Below are 19,240 nucleotides of genomic sequence, written 5' to 3'. Positions count from 1 at the left end.
GTGCTTTATCATCAAGACAGGTGTTAAGGCTTAAGAATTAGACACATACAAGTTAGCTAGATAGGTGAGATTCTCCAGTTCTGCAGGTATCGGACCGACAACATCCAACGAATACACCCTCCTGCATAAACAAACACGTCAGAAAGTTTCCTTGCATGATAGTAAAAAAAAGGAAAAGAAAAGATAATGCAACAGCGTGTTCTTTGCTAAACGATTTGGGTGGTGTTCTTGTAAGTTTTCAGATCCAATTCATTGTGATATGTGAATTAGTCTGAGAGCATTCTATGCCTGCAACTACAAGACTACAGATCTTGGAGGACCCTATGGCCTCTTTCCAGATCTTCCTCTCAGGCATTCCGTCGAACACCCGGCGTGCGGTTGAAACAAAGGCTCATGAATACGTACAGCTTGATGATATGGCAGACGGTTTTGTTGTTGTAGGTGCAGTCGCACTTGATGCCGGGGTTGACGATGGGGTTGTTGTCGATGTCGGTGTCGTCGACGGCGGTGCCGGTGCAGGGGTCGCCGCCGGTGATGTTCCACGTCTTTGGCGGCTTCGTGCCCCATCTCCCCAGGATCGCGCTGAGCGCCGCCGCTGCGTTCACATGTCCACACAAATACACAGTACACGCACGAATCCATTTATATATCTCTTTATATACAGTGAGCCGCCCGCCCGGAAGAAGGGGGTAATCAATTTTGATGTTTAATTTTAATTTTAAATCTCGATTTTAGATTAATTTTGATGTTTTTTCGTACTTTATTTTTAACACTAGATTTTAGGTCGCAAATTAACAGCACGTCCAACCTATGTTCGTACTTCCTCCCTTTTATATACTTCTGTTCCGCTTAATGTTTCTTTCAGAAGAGCTTTAGTTGGTTAGAATCTTGATTATTGGCATGAGTTATGTTCCTCTATAGTACATATTCAATTGAATGATTCGTCTGATACTTTTAGATAGAATTTCCATCAAAATGGATTGTTCTCGCTGAGGTCTATGCACCTAGCTTTAATTAATAATGGTTATATTGACAGGAATAAGTGCATTTGCAAGCTTAAGATACCACATAAGATTAAAATTTTTATGTGGTACTTGCTTAAAGGGGTTGTGTTAACTAAGGATAACTTGGCAAGGCGTAATTGGAATGGCAGCTTGAGGTGTTCGTTTTGTTTGAAGAATGAGTCTATTCAACATCTCTTTTTCGATTGTCATTTTGCGAAGTTTCTGTGGAGAGCAGTTCAGTTTTCTTTTGGGATTAATCTTCCAGTTAGCTTATCTCATATTTTTGATAGGTGGCTTTTGGGAGTTGATAAGAAAATGAGTAAACTGATACTTGTTGGAGCTTCTGCCATTTGTTGGGCAATATGGCTGAGTAGGAACAACATAGTTTTTGACAAATCACCATCATTTTCCTATATGCAGGTCATTTTCAGAGCAACCCATTGGCTTCGGTTTTGGGCACAACTACAAAGGTGTGAAGATGATGAAGAGTTTCTGAAAGTTGCATGTCGGAAGTTGGAGACTACGGTTATGCAACTTTTTGCCAATTATGGTTGGAGATTTAAAAATAGACTTCAATAATTGTAATCTCCTTATGTTTGACTGGATTCTTTATTGTTCCTTGCAGTGTGTTCTATTCAATTAGATCTACACTATGTTCGTCAAACGCTTCTATGTAATAATTGGTTGTAGCTTTTTTGAGTAAAGGTCGGGATATTTATTTATTCCATTATTAAAAAATATGTATGCCTAGATTCATTAACCTCTGTATGAATCTAGGCAATACTAGACAGTCTTATAACCTAAAACAGACAGAGTACATGTTACCGTCGTCTACTTCGCGTACGTAGGAATCTTAGTTAGCGCATACGCGTCAGGAATAGAGGCCACGTGCATTTTCATGTCCTTCCGCACAGCTCCACACGCGTGCGTTTCTCCGGATAAGTTCAGTTCGCCTTTCGCCAGGATAAGAGCAGGTACAATAGCAGGTTATATGCCAGCTACAAACACATATCGAGAAGATTAAAGAAGAGAGAGATAAGCAGTAGGCTACATATTTGTAGTCAGCTGCAGCACGAGCTTCAAGATGAAATATTTGTATGACAGGTGGGACCATGTATTAATAGTACAGTGCACGTTTATATATTATTATTATATGAATTGGCTATTAAATTGACTATAAATAATTTCGAGCCAGTAGTTGGCTATACTATTAACTAAATAGCTAAGAGGCATAGTAAGTGCGTACCGCTAGCGGTGTTTGATGAAGATAAAGAAAAAAATTAAGTGTTTTACGTAAAATGAGGTGGTATTAGCATTTGATTAATTGAGTTTTACTTATTACAAACTTTAAAAATATACTTATCTGATATTTTAGAGGAACTTTTATATAGAATGTTTTTTTACGAAACGTACCGTTTGGCAGTTTGAAAAGCGTGTCACGAATATCCAAATTTCCATCCAACTTTTATTAGTTTAAATAATGACTGTAATTTCCCTTTTTTTTCTTATTTTTTTCACGTAATTGATTCGCCACGACGCCACCACGTCTTTTTTGTTTTTTTTCTTTTTTCGCACCTCTACGTGCGTAGGAGTCGGATAAAGAACGTAAGTAGTTTCCGGTAATTACAGTCAACCTTTTTCCTTTTTTACTAAAAGTTTGAAAATTACTTTTAAATAATTATAAAAATTAAAAGTCATACCCTAAAGAGTGAATAACCAATATGATCCTAGAACTTTCACTTAAGGATCAATTTAGTCCTTGATGTTTCGTATTGTCTAAATATGTCCTTAAACTTTATTGTCTGATTTGATATAGTCCTTGGACCCACTAAAAATGCCATGTGTACATGCCACATCACCTGCCATGCAAATTCAACATTTAAAATATCCATTCTACCCTTACATTCTCCATAGGAAATAAATAAAAATAATTAAGAAAAAAAGGCATTTGGCCATTGGAAAAAAGATGTTGCATTGGTAACTAAAGAATGTGGCATTTTCGTTTTGTGATTGCTTTCTTCATGTTTTTCCCATTGTTATTTTTCTTTTTTAAAGAAAATGTAAGGGTGAAATGGATATTTAAATGTTGACTTCACATGCATGAATGATGTGGCATGTCCATGTAGTGTTTTAAGTGGGTCCAAGACTATATTAAGCCACATGTTGATTTTTAGTGATTTGTTTGGACAATGTAAAACATCAAGGACTAATTTGACCCATGAGTAAAAGTTCCAAGACTGGATTGGCTATTCACCCTACCCTAAATTGAAAATCTTCACTCAAAATTTAAAATTTTCAACTTAAAATTTGAAACTCTAAACTTACGGTTTTAAAATATTTGAAGTTAAATTTGAAAACTTTCGACTCGAGATTTAAACATTGTAGTCAAATTTTAAAAACTTTCAGCTCAAACTTTGAAAACTTTCAACTCGAGATTTGAAGCTTTCAACTCAGATCTGAAATCTTTCAACACCAACTGAAAACTTTCAACTCAAAATTTGAAAACTTTCAATATTTTTAAAACACTGTGGGCTAACGATTAAAAAAATGGGGGAAAACGAAAAAAAGGAAACACGTGAGAAGAGCTGGCGAAAAAAAAGAAAAAAAGCGAAAAAGAAGGTGAAAGTAAAAAAAAACACAAAAATAGGGGGAAAAAAGCGTGCAGGGGTGCCAGCCTGGCGCGCGCACCAGTTTCGTTGCTGGCGTGCGCGCGCCAAATAGCCACCCCAGCGTACCTACTACGTTGCCATGGGCTTCGTTTTCTTCGAGCTTTCACTAGAAAAATTGTTTTTCTATAGGCAGCCAAAAACAGTTTTCGCAGTGTGAGGGGAAGGACCACCTGTACGCAAAGGCCTACGAAAATCATTTTCATAGGTGACATCTCCATTTTCACATGCAGTAGATTCAACCGCCTGCAAAAAAAACATCTCATCGAATAAAAAAAAAGAAGCACCAACCCATACCCACGAGAGCCGCCACTTGCCTCCCCCTCCGGGCGACGTGGGGAGCTTCCTCCCGCACCACCTCCCCACGCAGACCCGCTCTGCCTCCCCGCCACGCTCCCGCTCTGCCCCTCCACCCCGCCTCTCCACACTGCCGCGCCGGCATCCGCACCGGAGCTGGCCTCACCCAAATTCCTGTGTGTGGAGGCGAAGATGCTGAAGAAGGATGTGCTCGTCGTCACCGCCAAGGAGAGCAGTGGGGTGATCATCCCGTCGGCTAAGGCGGCGAGGAGGGGAGCCAGCAGCAGATCTCATCGCCGTTGCCGTCGCCGTCGCGCATTGCGGCCATCGGCGGAGGCGAGGAGGGGAGCCGGCGGCGTAGGCTGCGAGGAGGAGGATTTGTGTGGCAAAATGAGAGAGAGAGAGGGGGGAGGGAGAGGAAATGAGTAGCGGAGAGGATAAGGATAAGGACTTAGATATATTTTTTTTTGGTGGGATGATTTTCGCATGTAGACCACGTAAGTTTCCGCCTGCAAAATCATATTTTTTCTAGGCGGACCACCTAAGAAGTTTGCATGTGAAAATAAAGATCCTCCTTGAAAAATTAATCTTCGCAGGCGGACAACAAGCTTCACTCCGGTTTACATTTTCATAGGCAACCATTTGAATCCGAGGGTCATATCCGCATGGAAAAAAAAAAACCCACATCAAAATGCTTTTCCTCGCACACGCTCTGCGCTCCCATCGAACACACTGATGGAGAAACGATCCATTTTACGTGTGTTCATGCCAATCTACGTATTTTGGAATCGACCATGCATATAAGTATGTCGTTTATTTTTTTTAAAGAGCACTATGTCGTGTATGGCACAAAGTATAATAATTCCTTAATGATGCCGTCGCACATCAGAAAATCTACTCCACGGCTTTCCGTTGCAACGGAACAACTTAACTTGCGATTACTGATAGCGATTAACCGCTATTAATTAGTGTATAAATCATTTTTTCTGAACAAAAGCATCTAATGCCTGTTTCATTTTGCCCCACCCACCCGTGGCTCTAAAAAAACGGTGGTGTTCTAGGCGACTTCATCGGCGTCATTGCCGCTCACGGCGGCGAATCTCTGGCGGCTTCCGCCGTCCCCGCTGTCACTTACGCGCGGCGGTGCTTCGCCGGCGTCTTGCTCTCCCTCCTCTGCCGGCGATGGGGAAGGCGGTGCCGCGTGGAGCTGCTCCTGCCGGCTTAGTAACACGCGGCACGGCGCGAAGCAGCGTGCGAGCACTCGCATCATCGCGCCCCTGCCGACGAGGAACGTGTCGACGTTTGAGATCGCGACTAGGGTATTTGGATGGTATGGGGATCATTGGTACCAGGGTATATGCAAGATTGAGATAAAAGAGATGGAGACAGGGATTTTTATATAGGTTCGGGCCCCTTATCTGACAGGTAATAGCCCTACATCTTGTTGACCGAAGCCGGTGTTGCTGCTTTATTCATCTGAATCACACAAATACAATATTTGGGATAACCTATCTAGCTATCGTCGACTTGGCGGCAGGGATAACTAACTCGTAGTCGACGACAGGGTAGTCTTCCTCCTTGAATACGAACTCGTCGAGATTAGAGATGGTGCAAGATCCCTCTTGCCAGCTTCCGTAGGTACCGAATGGGGTATGTCTAGGCTTATCTCTGATGTTGATATCCGATGACTTGTCTTGGCGTATATTGGCTTGTGTATTGTGCGTCTATGGTGGGTGTGTCCTCTCTCCCTCTAGGGGGGCTTGTATTTATACCCATAGATGCCCCCTTGTCCAAGTAAAACTAGGGAGTCAAGTATGGATACGATCTAAGTAGTCCTCGTCGTTTCCATATAGAACTCTATTCTTCCTTCCTTATCCGGAACTCCTTCTATATACGAGGTTTGTTTCCATATAAGACATGGTATGTGGTGGGCACTGCCGAGCATAGTCGATTACTATTGGGTATGTGGTATCCATAACCCTGACAGTAGCCCCCGACTTCAATGCAAATGAACGAGTTGAGATTCTCAATCGAAGACTTTGGAACAACTATTGTCGTGCTCGCTTGACCATTCTCGGTGTGATCAGAAATAACGCTAGATTCCTCTTATCGGCCTATGTAGGCACTATATTGGGTTTGTCTAGGTTAATCTCCGATGTCGACCGAGAAGATACGGAGCATGTTACTAAGTCTCCCGTCTTGCTGTAATCGAGAATTTGGATTGAAGTCAAGAAATTCCATCTCGGTGGGTACACCATCGCTTCATTCCATATTACTTGTCGAACCCCATCAACCGTTCTCGAGTAATCGAGTAGGCATAGAGTCTACGACAATGCCTTGAAATTTGACTTGATTGTTCTGATGTCTAATTTTTTTTAAATCAATACTCAGAACATTTGCCATACTCGCTCAGTCAATCCCGGTGTAGAACCGTAGAGACACGGAGTCTTCGACAATGTTGAATAGAACTTCCCTGAAATCAATACTCGGGATAGAATATTAAATAGAAATAGCCCCTGAGCGAACTCTCAAGGGTAACATGATATAATATGTGTGGAAAAATTGAAAATAAATTGAATCTGCGTGCGACAATAAAAGAGTACTCTCGCTAGAGTTGCTCTCAGCAAACGGAGTTTGGTACTCTTCCTAGCCCCCAGCTGTTTTTATGGAAAAGCCATTTTCCACAAAGACAGCTTGAATCTTATAACAAACCATGCTGAAGCTGACAAATCCTAGCCCCCAGCCGTGAAGTTGGAAAAATCAATTTCCGATTACACGGCTTGGTTAATACGCATCCATTGAGCACTCTTACATGATCAGGTTTTACATGGTTTGTTCGACTCTTATAATCCAACAAGACCTTATCTACTCTAGGCGTTCCCAACCGAAATTCCCTTAGGTTTCTCGGAGGCTTGTTAGAACAGTGTAAAGGGACAGTATGACCGAATTCAAGATGAAGGCGATATAAGAAAAAGGGATCAATGGATAAATATTGCACATATAAACACTTACAAAAGTAGACATATATGAAGTATGAGACGACTTCCATACCGGGTGAAGACTAGGTGTATAGTTGTACTTAACAAACCACATAGGTAGTGGGAGAATCGCTACACTGCTGGTCGAAGGCCATTTATAGTCGTAACTCGACCACTGGAGTTTAAGGTGCGAGAGGTCGCTTCATCCTACTGGTTGATAACCAGAAGTGAGTATCTCTCAACCGTTTGAAATAGAGGTGCGACGACCGCTACGTTGCTGGTTGAAGACCAGTCGTAGTTGTACCTCGACCATTAGAAGTCATGGTACGAGGATCGCTACGTTGCTGGTAGAAAACCAGTCGTAGTCGTACCTCGACCATTAGAAGTCGTGGTACGGGGATCGCTGCGTTGCTGGTCGAAGACCAGTTGTAGTCGTACCTCGACTATTAGAAGTCGTGGTGCGAGGATCTGTACGTTGCCGGTGAAAGACCAGTCGTAGTCGTACCTCGACCATTTGAAGTCGTGGTGCGAGGACCGCTACGTTGCTGGTGGAAGACCAGTCGTAGTCGTACCTTGTCCACTTGAAGGAAATCCAGAGTAATAGATGGACAACATTCTCGTGGCCTGCGAGAGCTGCCTCCTAATGACGACGAAGACAATGAGGAATTATCGTAGTCAGAGGTTTGGCTCCTGGACCTACTACCTCATCCTCGGGCCCTCTAGAAGTCTAGAGATCTCGAGTTTCATCATCATTGTGTAATGTCGTGATATCATTTAACCTTGTCCGTTGTCATCCTGATGTCGTTAGCCCTGGACGTTGTCGCCCCAGTGACAACGGCGATCTAGTCGGTCTTGGTTTTCACTATCACGATAGCTTTGATTGTCGTGCTAGATGTTGAGAGATTGCTGTAGCTGATTGGTCGAGGACCAGGAGTAGGTGTATCTCGATCAACTATAGGCAACTGATAGGTATACGGAAACAAATCGTATTCGTGAAAGCATCTCTTGTTATCCACGATTCCCCTTATCAATATTTGTCGTACTCACTCGGTCGATCCCGGTGTAAGACCGTAGAGACATGGAGTTTTCGACAACAATAGATGGAGTTCAACGGTCCACAAGTGAATTTAACTTGATAGGCGGTGAGATATCGCTACAACTGTCTAGTCGATAACCAGGAGTAGGCATCTCTTAATCACCTATAGGGGCGCTAGAGTTGGTTATTACATGTGCATCTCACGTGGCCAGCATGACTCACATACCTAACTTATAGCACATTCGGATGTTTGTTCGCAATCGTGTCAGGTGATCAAGCCGACAACGTTTGCGACGAATTATTCATTAACAACATTTTCTCAAATAGTCCAGCTGTAGCCGGCGCTATACATGAGATAAGTCGTTGGTCTTTATTGGTATGTTGGGTGTGATAACTCAGCATTTGTCGAGAACGTTCTCGATAATGGGGTGTACTCGACCATAACCTACTTGAGTGCTCAATTGTTCCTGAAAAGCATTTTCTAGATGACGAGATATATAGCAGATAATATCAAATATGTACTCAAAAAACTGCATGAATCTTCTAGTATTATCAGGATATAACGAGCAGATTAAATATCATGTATTATGTAAACTATAAAAATAACATGATTTATATATAAGAAAATAGAGCGGGGCCCAGCATTAAACCGTTGTCGGTCTATTATATAGGGAATGCTCACATAATAGATATTGTATAAAATACATTCTCTAGGTAAACATAATAAATTATGGATCTGACAATATTATATGAATCTGGAAAATAGGTACAGTAAATTGTATAAAATATTGTGTACCTGTGTAGATATATGCCGGATATATATACAAGATTAGTAGATTAATTTTAAAAATTAATCTTGTTAATTACCTCTGTTAGCGATGCTAAACCATCTTGGATTGTGTGTATCGAATACATTGAGATCAGCACGCACGTATATCCCATACATGTAAGGGAACATATACAGCAAAAAGAGCCTTTAATTCACGCACTGTACTGATATGTGTGGGTATGATGATATTGTAGCCACGTACGTAATGCAGTCCAAGCTGATCCCACAAAGGCAATAGAGGCGATGTATTGTAGTGTTCCGTCTGTTTAGCAGCTTGCGAGTCCGAGGAGTTTAATCAAAGCAGATATCTGCTTCGGGATTAGCCTCATAATATTCGGAGTCGGTTGGCTTTAACACGATGAAAAGTTTGGTGTCGATGTCCTTCGCGGCGGCAGGGTTAGTCGATCCATGATGAAGCATCACGACAGACAACCTTGAAATCCATGACAGCGACGTCTTGAAGCTTGGTCGATCTCGCCGGATCGAATAGTTGATGGCGATGGTTCTGATCTCGTCAGAAGACGTACTCCTGTCGGGTTAGATCTCCCCACAGCCGAAGTCGTCGAGTAGCTTGTTGTTGGAGAATCCATCTCTTAAACCCATCTCGTCGAAACCTTGAAGCACCAAAATCCCCTACCTGGCGCGCCAATATCGACGTTTGAGATTGCGACTAGGGTATTTGGATGGTATGGGGATCGTTGGTACCAGGGTATATGCGAGATTGAGGTAAAAGAGATGGAGACAGAGATTTTTATACAGGTTCGGGCCCCTTATCTGACAGGTAATAGCCCTACATCCTGTTGGCCGAAACCGGTGTTGCTCCTTTATTCATCTGAATCACACAAATACAATATTTGGTATAACTTATTGTCACACCCCAATCCGGCACCGCCGTACAACGGCACCTGATAGGAGCGTGTCGTAGGAATAACGGCGCGAACCGCTTCCTACGAAACCGCGATTTCGGTACCAGTCCCAGGACATAGTGCTGGTACCCACAGTGACAAATATGAATCATTGCAAATCCTTAAAATAAATAGAGGACTTATTTACCTTAACTTAGGTTGCAGCTCAGAACAACCCGAGAATGCAACCGACGACACGGACGAGGAAACACCAACAACAGCAGCAGCAGCGGAACCAACGAACTAACACCCAACACCACAGGCGACGGCTGGGAACCAGGACGAAACCCTAATCTTCACTTCACTTCATCTTCACTTCAAGGCGGAGGAACTATATATATTTATATAGAGCAAGGGTGAGTACTTTCGTACTCAGCAAGTCACGGGAATTTAGGTGTTTAATGCAAGCTTGGAAGAGAGGCAAGGTTGTTTTGCAAATCCTTTGTTTGAAATCATTTTGAAATCACTAAGTGATTTACTTCTTGTTAAGTTTGGGTCGAAAAGAGACTTGTGTCTCAAATCGACTTAAGAGATGCTTTTCAACCACTCAAATGGTAATGTACCGACCTCCCGGGTCAGATCATTACTTATCGGCTCCCAGAGCCATTTCACTTGATTAAGCGGCTCCCAGAGCCTTTTTCATTTTCTCGGACTCCCAGAGTCCAGCTACCCAGCAGCAAAGCAATCCGCTTCCACTCGGGAAGCCTAGTCTATGATGCCCGTAGACATCCCGAATCACACAGATTCGTTTCTGACCACTCAGGTCATCCATCTGCCACGTAGGCTGATTCTGGTTACGATTCCCATACCACAACAACTTTTCACAAAGCACAGGCAAACAAATCTACGCAACGGGAACCACCTCACATCCGCCCATGACCGTGGGCACGGCTGTTCGAATAGTTAGTTAACCTCTGCAGAGGGGTACACTTTACCCACAAGATACGAACTTATTCCGAACACCCGTCGGTATCGGAGGTTCGCAGCAAAGCCTTTCCCAAGCCGACCCAGGGTTACCTCATGCCACATAGAAGGATCAAATCCTCACATAAATATAGGCCATTTTAGTTTTCACAAATCAAACTCCAACCATCTCGATCGGTAATCTGGCAAGCTTCGTGTTCTTGCCTTACCAGGAACCTGGGTTGGCTCCAACCGACCCCGCCCCGGCGTTCCCCAACTATTGGCATGCAAGGTTTCCCTGAACCGACTAGTTACTTAGCCAGGGTGTCCCATACCACCTTGTGGTTGCACTTTGTTATGCTTGATGAGTTTCCCACAGGAATCGGTCCTTATATGCGAATACGGGACAGCACCACACAGGCACCACCCCCGCATCGCGAGTTTTCACAATTCATTTTATTTTTAAACACACCGACACCACATGTCGGGTTTTCAAGGCTTCTCAAACCCATTTCCCAATTTTTCGACAATCAACGATGTATGTGGGATATTTGGTATACGCGCTCAGAGAGCACGGATACCGAGGTACCACAAGAGTGGAGCGACAAGGAATCAGGGTAGTACAGCCTACAGGAATTAGTGCGACTACTGGGTAGGTCCGTTGGTTTGGCACACAAACCGAGGCCAAGCAAGTTAAGTGTGATTCTAATAATGCAAGTTAAAAACAAAATAATAATGAATTTCCAATTATAGGAGCAATTGATCATAGGGTGACTTGCCTTGCTCAAGGTCTTCGCGAAGCTACACGAATCTTCGAGAAAACCCGCGATCGACGAAAATCCGGTGACAGCAACTATACGCAAACAATCAAAAACCTAAACAAAAGACCAAAAGAAAGATCCTATTAGGCTAATTAATAGTGCCATTAAATAGATCTCAATTTTACGGAATTACTGGATGTGGAACGGAATCAATCGAAGCTACGGATCGGGAGATACGAATTTTGGAAGTTTAATTGGATTTTCTAGACAAGGAAATGATTTATCGGAATTTTCTGAATACGAGAAATGGTTTATGGAATTTATAGAAATAATATTCTCAAGAATATTATTGACAGTCACTGACGTGCGGGACCAAAGGAAATGATTCATGGAATTTTGGGAATAAGGAATTGATTTATGAAAAAGGGAAAAGGATTTATTAATCCCTTTGGATAAGAAAAGGAAGGAGGGATAGAAATCAGACTTTCCCGAGCGGCTTGGCGCGGCCCGAGAGGATTTGCGCGGCTCGGCCGAGCTTATTGGGCCGGCGCGGGCTACGGGGAGGCGGCCCAAGAGAGGGGCGCGGGGAGAGAGAGGGGGAAGGGGAGCCGGGTGGATCGGGCTCACCTCGCGGGGTCCCGAGCGGGCCCGCTTGTCGGTGAGGCGGTGCACGGTGCAAGTGGCGCACGCGGGGGCGGGCGCTAGGGTTTCGGGTGCGCGTGGTTCGGGCGCGGCGCGCCGGGTGGATGGTTGGCGGTGGGCCCACGTGCAGCCGCACGGCTTGCCGTGGACCGCGCGCACGGGAGGGAAGATGGAGGGAGGGGGCGGCTGACCGGCTTGGCCCGGTCAAAGCCGAGGTGGCGCCGACGTGGCGCCTACGTGGCAGCCACGCGGGCCGGCGGGAGGAGGAAGAAGGGGAGGCCGAGATGGACGGCGGACGGCGGCTAAGTTCACCGGAGCTCGTCGCGACGATTCGAGAGAGAGGGAGTAAACTGGAACGATGGGACGGACAAGAGGAAGTGAGCCACCGGATCGGATTCGTCGGAGGGAGGCCGGCGACGACGAATCGTGGCGGCGCACGCCGGCGGCGAGAAAAGGTGGAAACTTCACCGGAGCAACGGGGGTTCGATTCAAAGGGATGGGAGCATCTCCGGGGTTCAAGGAGTTCATTTCCGGCGTCGGATGGGGCAGAGCGACGCCGTGGAGGTCCAGCGAGGAAAGGCGGCCTCCGGGAGCGGGCGCCGACGGCGGCAAGGCCATGGCGAGCGGCGGCGGGGCTTGGGGCGGCGCCTACGAACCACCGGAAGGCTAACCGAGCTACCACGCGAGTTAAAGGAGGAGGAGGGCGAGCGAAGAAGAGGAACGGAGGGCTACCGCGTCGGGACAGGGCGCCGTGACGAGCGGCGGCGGCGCGGGAGCAAGCTCTCCGGCCTCGGGCCCGGAGTCCGTGTGAGCTCCTCGTGTGCACGCCGGCTTCACCAGCACGCGCGACGGCGGAGGGAGGCGAGGACGGCGGCAGCACGGCGGGGATGGTGGTCCGGTGGCAATGGCGTTGTGGGAGGAAACGAGTGGGAGGTCGAGACGCTGAGGGGGGGGCTCGGGTTTTATAGGCGAGGAGGAGAGGTCGGTTTGGAGGAGGGAAACCGACATTGGCAGTCAAGGGATGCAGGGGCGACGAGCTGGCGGTCGTCGACGCGTGCAGCCAAGGCGGCGGCAGGTGATGACGCCGGCGGTGTCGGGCAAAAGTGGAAAAGGAGGGGGAAAAAAGGGGGCTCTGCTCTTTGCCGAGTTGGGGGGGGGGGAGCTCGGCCTCACGGTTTTGGCAGGACACGCGTGGAGCGGCTCGGGCACGCGCTGCAGAGCTCGCGGCAGGCAGCGGGGCCGAGCGGCAGCGCAGCGCAGGCGCTGACGGTGGCGGCGACCGGGCGGTCGGCCACGACCGGCGCGTGCGCGGGAACCAAAGGCGGTGGCAGGAATCGGCGACGGGGAGAGGGGAAGCAGAGAGAGCGAGAGAGAGAGAGGGCGGCGCTCTCTCTTGGCTCGGGCACGACGCTCGTGCTCAGCACGTGCGAAGGGGAGGGGGAAACAGGCTGAGAGGAGGGATGGGCCGAGGGAAAGGAATTCAGCCCACAAAATAGAGGGAGGAAAAATAGACTTTTATAGGGAATTTGAGTTGGAGGGATTTGGGGCTTGGGTTTAAATTTCAAATTTGAGATTCGATCTCGGGGGTTTAGGGAGGAATCAAGGGAGACTCAAGGAAAGGATTCGAGATGGGAATTTGATATTTTTCGAAAATGGGGACAGGTATTTGGCGGGGATTCAAAAGGAGGCGATTAAATTTCGGAGTTTGATAGCCGGAATTGGAATCTTGAGGTGGACGATTTGATGGCGACGAGAGGGAACAACGAGAATTTGAATTGAGATCCAGGGCACGACTTAGACTCGCACACAAAGAACGAAATTTTCGCAATTAGGATTTTGCCGAATTAGTTTTTAACGTCTCACGAGAAGCGGAGCGTTACACTTATCTAGCTATCGTCAACTTGGCGGCAGGGATAACTAACTCGTAGTCGACGACAGGGTAGTCTTCCTCCTTGAATACGAACTCGTCGAGATCAGAGATGACACTAGATCCCTCTTGCCGGCTTCCGTAGGTACCGGATGGGGTATATCTAGGCTTATCTCTGATGTTGATATCCGACGACTTGTCTTGACGTATATTGGCTTGTGTATTGTGCGTCTATGGTGGTGTGTCCTCTCTCCCTCTAGGGGGCTTGTATTTATACCCATAGATGCCCCTTGTCCAAGTAAAACTAGGGAGTCAAGTATGGATACGATCGAAGTAGTCCTCGTCGTTTTCATATAGAACTCTATTCGTCCTTACTTATCTGGAACTCCTTTTATATAAAAGGTTTGTTCCTGTATAAGACATGGTATGTGGTGGGCCCTACCGAGATTAGTCGATTACTATTGGATATGTGGTATCTATAACCCTGACAGAACGCGAGCTCCTCTGTCCCTCTACCCCCATGCGGCTGTGCTGCACCGCCGCCGCTCCCCTCCGTCCATCCGCCTCCCCACGCCGGCGGTGCTGCGCCGCTACTTGCATCCCTTCCTTCGATACCTGCAGGTACCCCTCGAACTCCATTCTACTACGGCTGATTCCTCCACCCCCACGCCGGCAGTGCTTCACCGCCGCTTGCATCCCTTCCTTATGTGTGTTTTTTTCTTTTTTTTGCTTGATGGTTTTCTTGCTGATTTTTTCTTCGACTTATATGGATAGTATCGATTCCCCTGTCCTATCCTCTTGAATCCCCCAATTCTACAGGTACCATTCTCTGCAGCTGATTCCATACTGATATATACCAGGTATTAGGTATCAGGCAGCTAGAACCAAGTATCAGGTACCAGGTACCTGCATGTGTTGTGCTGCTCCGGCTACATAGGAGCGGCACCAGCGAGGTGGTATTGCGCGCACGGTACTGAGTTGGAAATGGATAGGTATCGCGCCTCTGGCACGTGGTACCAAGTACCAGGGGGAGCACACGTGGAATTTTACCTATAGAGAAGAAAGGAAAGGGAGGAGTTACTTAAAGTATCTGTAACAACGGGATCCCGTTATGTAGCTGCCCTCATCGCACATACTAGTATCTAAACACATTTGATTTACACGTAGCATGAAGCCATTAACCCTAGATTAAGACGGATTCAATTTAATTTCTAGAGAATCTTTTCCTTTATGCGACAAGATTGAAAACAAGTCAATACAATACGTGTTCTAGAACGACATACGAAGAAACAAAGCTGCGGCGACCATGGATGAAGACTAGCGCTTTAGCTACCCGTAGCAGGCAGCAGGATAGTCCAAACAGGGCAACAGACCTGGTGAATTTTTTCTTTTAGAACATGAATTTTCATTAATCTGGGTTCTATATCTCAATACTGAAGATATAAACAACCAAAAGATACATGAATTCTTAGATTATAAACCTCAATACTAAAAAGAACACACATATATACGCAAAAGGAAGGACTAAAAGACTAAGACCATGTTTAAATGGGAGTAAAACTTTTAAATTTCTATCACATCGGATGTTTAGACACTAATTATGGATTAATTAGGTTTAAAAAATTTGTCTCGTAAATTATGTAATTAGTTTTGTAAGTAGTCTATATTTAATACTCTAAATTAGTATCTAAATAAATAGAATAAAGTTAAGTCACTGATCAAACACCACCTAAGCTTCATTTCCTACATCGAGGAATTTTTGTTGTCCATCACTGCACGAGAGGGCAGGAGGGGAGAAGCGGAACTAGTCCACATGGCAGGCGTCTCTTCTTTATCCTTGTTTCTAATTTGTGGTTACCATGATGAGTTTGCTAATTGCAAACCGGCAATGATAACGAAGAGAAAGAGCTCGCTAAGGAATTCAATAACAGGTTGGAGACTTGGAGCAACTTAATTTGAGAAATTAATACGATCTTTTCTGTCATAAGTTGATTCTCCCATAATTTTTTTTTTGATTCAACCGTGGTGTTCCTGACCGATTGGGGTGTTATGCTTGGTGGTTTCGAAGGGTTCACGCTGTTGAGAATGCCATTACGCCAATCGAATCAATTAGAATTCATAATTTGTTTTATGCTTATACGAGATAATGCATTTTGGTGTTGGGTATGTTTACTAATTTTCTGTTCATTTGTTCTGCAGGTAGGCACGCAACAAGTCAGTGTTCCGGCTTGTGTTATGGTTCCAACACGGTTCAAGGAGGCAGGACACAACAAGCTTTTTCTTTAAATAGGTAACACATAATCTCCTTCATAATCTTCTTCTAATCTTCTTCTAGTATATAAAAGTAACTAGTATGTGGCCCACGCAGATTGCGCGGCTAGTATTATTATATTTTATCTCATATAATAATATATATATTTTCTCAATTTATTATTAAAATATATTAAAATGACAACACAATTTTAAATTTTGTACTAACTACGTAACTACTAATGTGTAATATTCATATTGTATTTTATATCGTGTTAGTTATTATTATTTTTATTGTCAAATTTTAGTTATTTCTAAATTATATTCTTATATGGACTCTAGACTCATATTTTAATATTTCTTATTTTTTAATTCCGAATTTTTGTTACCTGTAAATTGTATTTCTATATAGACTCTAGGCTCTTCTTCCAATATTATTTATTTTTAATTCTGAATTTTTATTATTTCTAATTGTATTTTATGTAAACTCTAAACTCATCTTTCAATATTCTTTAATTTTTAATTTCGAATTTTGAATTTCAGTTATTTCAAAATTGTATTCCTATATTGACTTTAGTTTCTTCTTCCCATGTTTTTTTTTAATTTCGAATTTTAGTTATTTGTAAATTGTATTTTTTTACGGACTCTAAACTCTACTTTTAATTTTATTATGTTTATTCCGAATTTTAGTTAGTTTTAAAATTGCTATATGGACTCTATACTCTATTTCCTTCATTATTTTTAATTTCGAATTTCTATTATTTCTTAATTGTATTTCTATATGGACTCTTACTCTTTTTCTAATATTCTTTATTTCTTGATTCCGAATTTCAGTTATTTCTAAATTGTATTTCTATATGGACTCTAGTCTTCTCTTCCGATATTCTTTTTTTTAATTCCAAATTTCAACAATTTTTAACTGTATTTCTATATAGACTCTATTTTTTCTTTTTAATATGAGAATTTCTAGACTGTGAGAGCGAATATGAAGGCTCCTTTTTCTATTCGTTTAATAAGATAATAGATATTCACAAAATATACTTTTTCTAAATGTTACGGCATATAATCAACTATAAGTGAAATAATATTACATGTTTTAGTCACCAAGTACAGTGCAAAAGGTGTACTACTACTAAAATACACAAGTTGTTCATCGCGTTAATAATAGAGTTAAATCTGTAGTTTTAGGCACCAGTATGGCTAAAATTTTGGCTATTTCGGTCCAAAAATATTTACTTTTTTACAAAATTTTGCGAATATATTAAATTTAAAAATTCCGATCGAAATAATGTAGTGTGTGTTGTTGTGAGGGGGGGGGGGGGGGGGGGGGAGTATTTTAAACCCTGATATAATAATGGAACTTGTCCTCTAAAATTTTCTTCCAGAACTGTGTGTAATGCATTAGTACGCTATAGAGTAGAAGAAAATCGTGAAACTATCGATCTGGCTAGTTCTGCTTTCAATAGAAGCAGGTTTAAGTGACCTTTCCTTGAAGAGGGAAAAAAGAGGACTCTTTATTTTCCAATGAGAAAAAGGAGGTTTCTTCTGGAATTTGGTCCAAAAAAATAATTGAAAGAAGGAACAGGAAACAGCCAAGAAGAAAAGAATTCTACTTTCACAAAAAAGAATATTATGATTAACAAGCTAACAGGATCAACTCTGCGGTGCTAATTTGTCTTTAAACTTGTCTAGGAGAATCTGACTCCAAATTGCTAGACGCAAGAAACAAACATCAAAGGCGGCGACCTCTGTTTTTCTGCCTGGTAGCAGGCGCTTCATTCTCAACTAATTTGTTTTTTAATCTTAATGAATCGATAAGCGTTCAGTCTCCGTTCCGGCGAAAAGACAAAACAAGAAAACAAACATCAAAACACGTCTCTGATCTGTTCCATCTCTCTGAAGACTCAAAGAAACAAAAAAAGAAAAGAGAAGCTGACATGTTTGTAGCACTTGTATGTACATATATCTCCATTTCTTTTTTTATGATGTTGGTTAGATCAAAACATTATGGGATGGGGTAGTACATAGCATATACCTTCGACAGGATCAGTTCTTGGTGCCTGGTGAGCCTGAGCCTGAGTTGCTACAACACATGAACACGCGACCACCAGGCAGTAGTACAGGCCGAGCTGCCAACCATGGCCGCCTCCGCCGCCGCCGCAACGCCTTCCCATCGATCTCTTGGCAGGCTCTCCGTCGTCGTCTCTCCTCTTCCTCTGCATAAAATTATAAAAATCGAATCTTGGTATGGCTATATGTATATTAGATAAACATTGCATTTAGATCGAACCCCAAAATTTTTCACACCGTTACATCAAACGTTTGAACACTTGCATGAGTATTAAATATAGGCTAAAAAAATAACAAGTTGCACAAATTGCGACTAATTTGCGAGACGAATCTTATAAGCCTAATTGCTCCATGATTTGACAATGTGGTGGTACAATAAATATTTGCTAATGATAGATTAATTAGGTTTAATAAATTCATTTCGCGCTTTACTGATGGATTCCATAATTAGTTTTTTATTAATGTCCAAACATCTCATGCGACATTCTATATAATATCTGATGTGACATAGAAAAACTTTATAGATCTAAAACACCCCCTTACATTTACTCCAGATAAGCAGCAACCTGTCGGCACCATGCGCAACTTGAGCAGCAGCCAGCAAGTTGCAGACAAGTCGTTCAAAAAAAAAGCAAGTTGCAGACAGCCAGACAGGTACCAGCTCCAGCGGAAGTGGACCTCGACAATCAATCGATCACCATGTGTTTGTACTGCCATTGATTATTTGGAAGACTAATCAACGCCACGTATAAGATGTGTACTGAGATGACGATTGAACTGGTGTCAAGTTGACCTTATCTGGGTCGTAATTTCGACTTCATAGGACTGTTGCTTGCTTTACTAATCTCTGCTAAAGTCCTGAGTATATTCCTGGCTTCTGCGCGCTACAAAAGTGCACACGATACACACCCACGCACTTAAAGAAAAGAAAACCAAAAGAAGCTCAAAGACTATATATCCGAAGACTAGATCTTTACCCATGTATCAGGATAAAGAAATTCTCTACTTTTAAACATTATACTTGTGTTTTTA

The 19,240-nt window shown here is 43.5% G+C and overlaps 1 protein-coding gene across 3 annotated transcripts in view; it reads right to left on the bottom strand.

Annotated features, from left to right (window-relative positions):
- The window catches only part of LOC127782254 (probable LRR receptor-like serine/threonine-protein kinase At1g56130), a 31,907-nt gene extending 13,538 nt beyond the window's left edge, over window positions 1-18,369 (bottom strand). For all 3 annotated transcript variants that reach the window (XM_052309375.1, XM_052309373.1, XM_052309374.1), the window contains exons 1-3: window positions 18,174-18,369; window positions 406-595; window positions 50-121 (exon numbers count right to left, since the gene is read on the bottom strand). In XM_052309375.1, coding sequence (XP_052165335.1) covers window positions 50-121; window positions 406-595; window positions 18,174-18,360 — 449 coding nt within the window. In that variant the 5' untranslated portion in view covers window positions 18,361-18,369. The remainder of the gene's footprint in view (window positions 1-49; window positions 122-405; window positions 596-18,173) is intronic.
- Between the last annotated feature and the right edge of the window lie 871 nt (window positions 18,370-19,240).

This window comes from Oryza glaberrima, chromosome 8, assembly GCF_000147395.1.
Source record: "Oryza glaberrima chromosome 8, OglaRS2, whole genome shotgun sequence".
NCBI lineage: Eukaryota > Viridiplantae > Streptophyta > Magnoliopsida > Poales > Poaceae > Oryza > Oryza glaberrima.
Note: the sequence above shows the minus strand (reverse complement) of the source record. Positions and strands in the feature narration are given on the sequence as shown.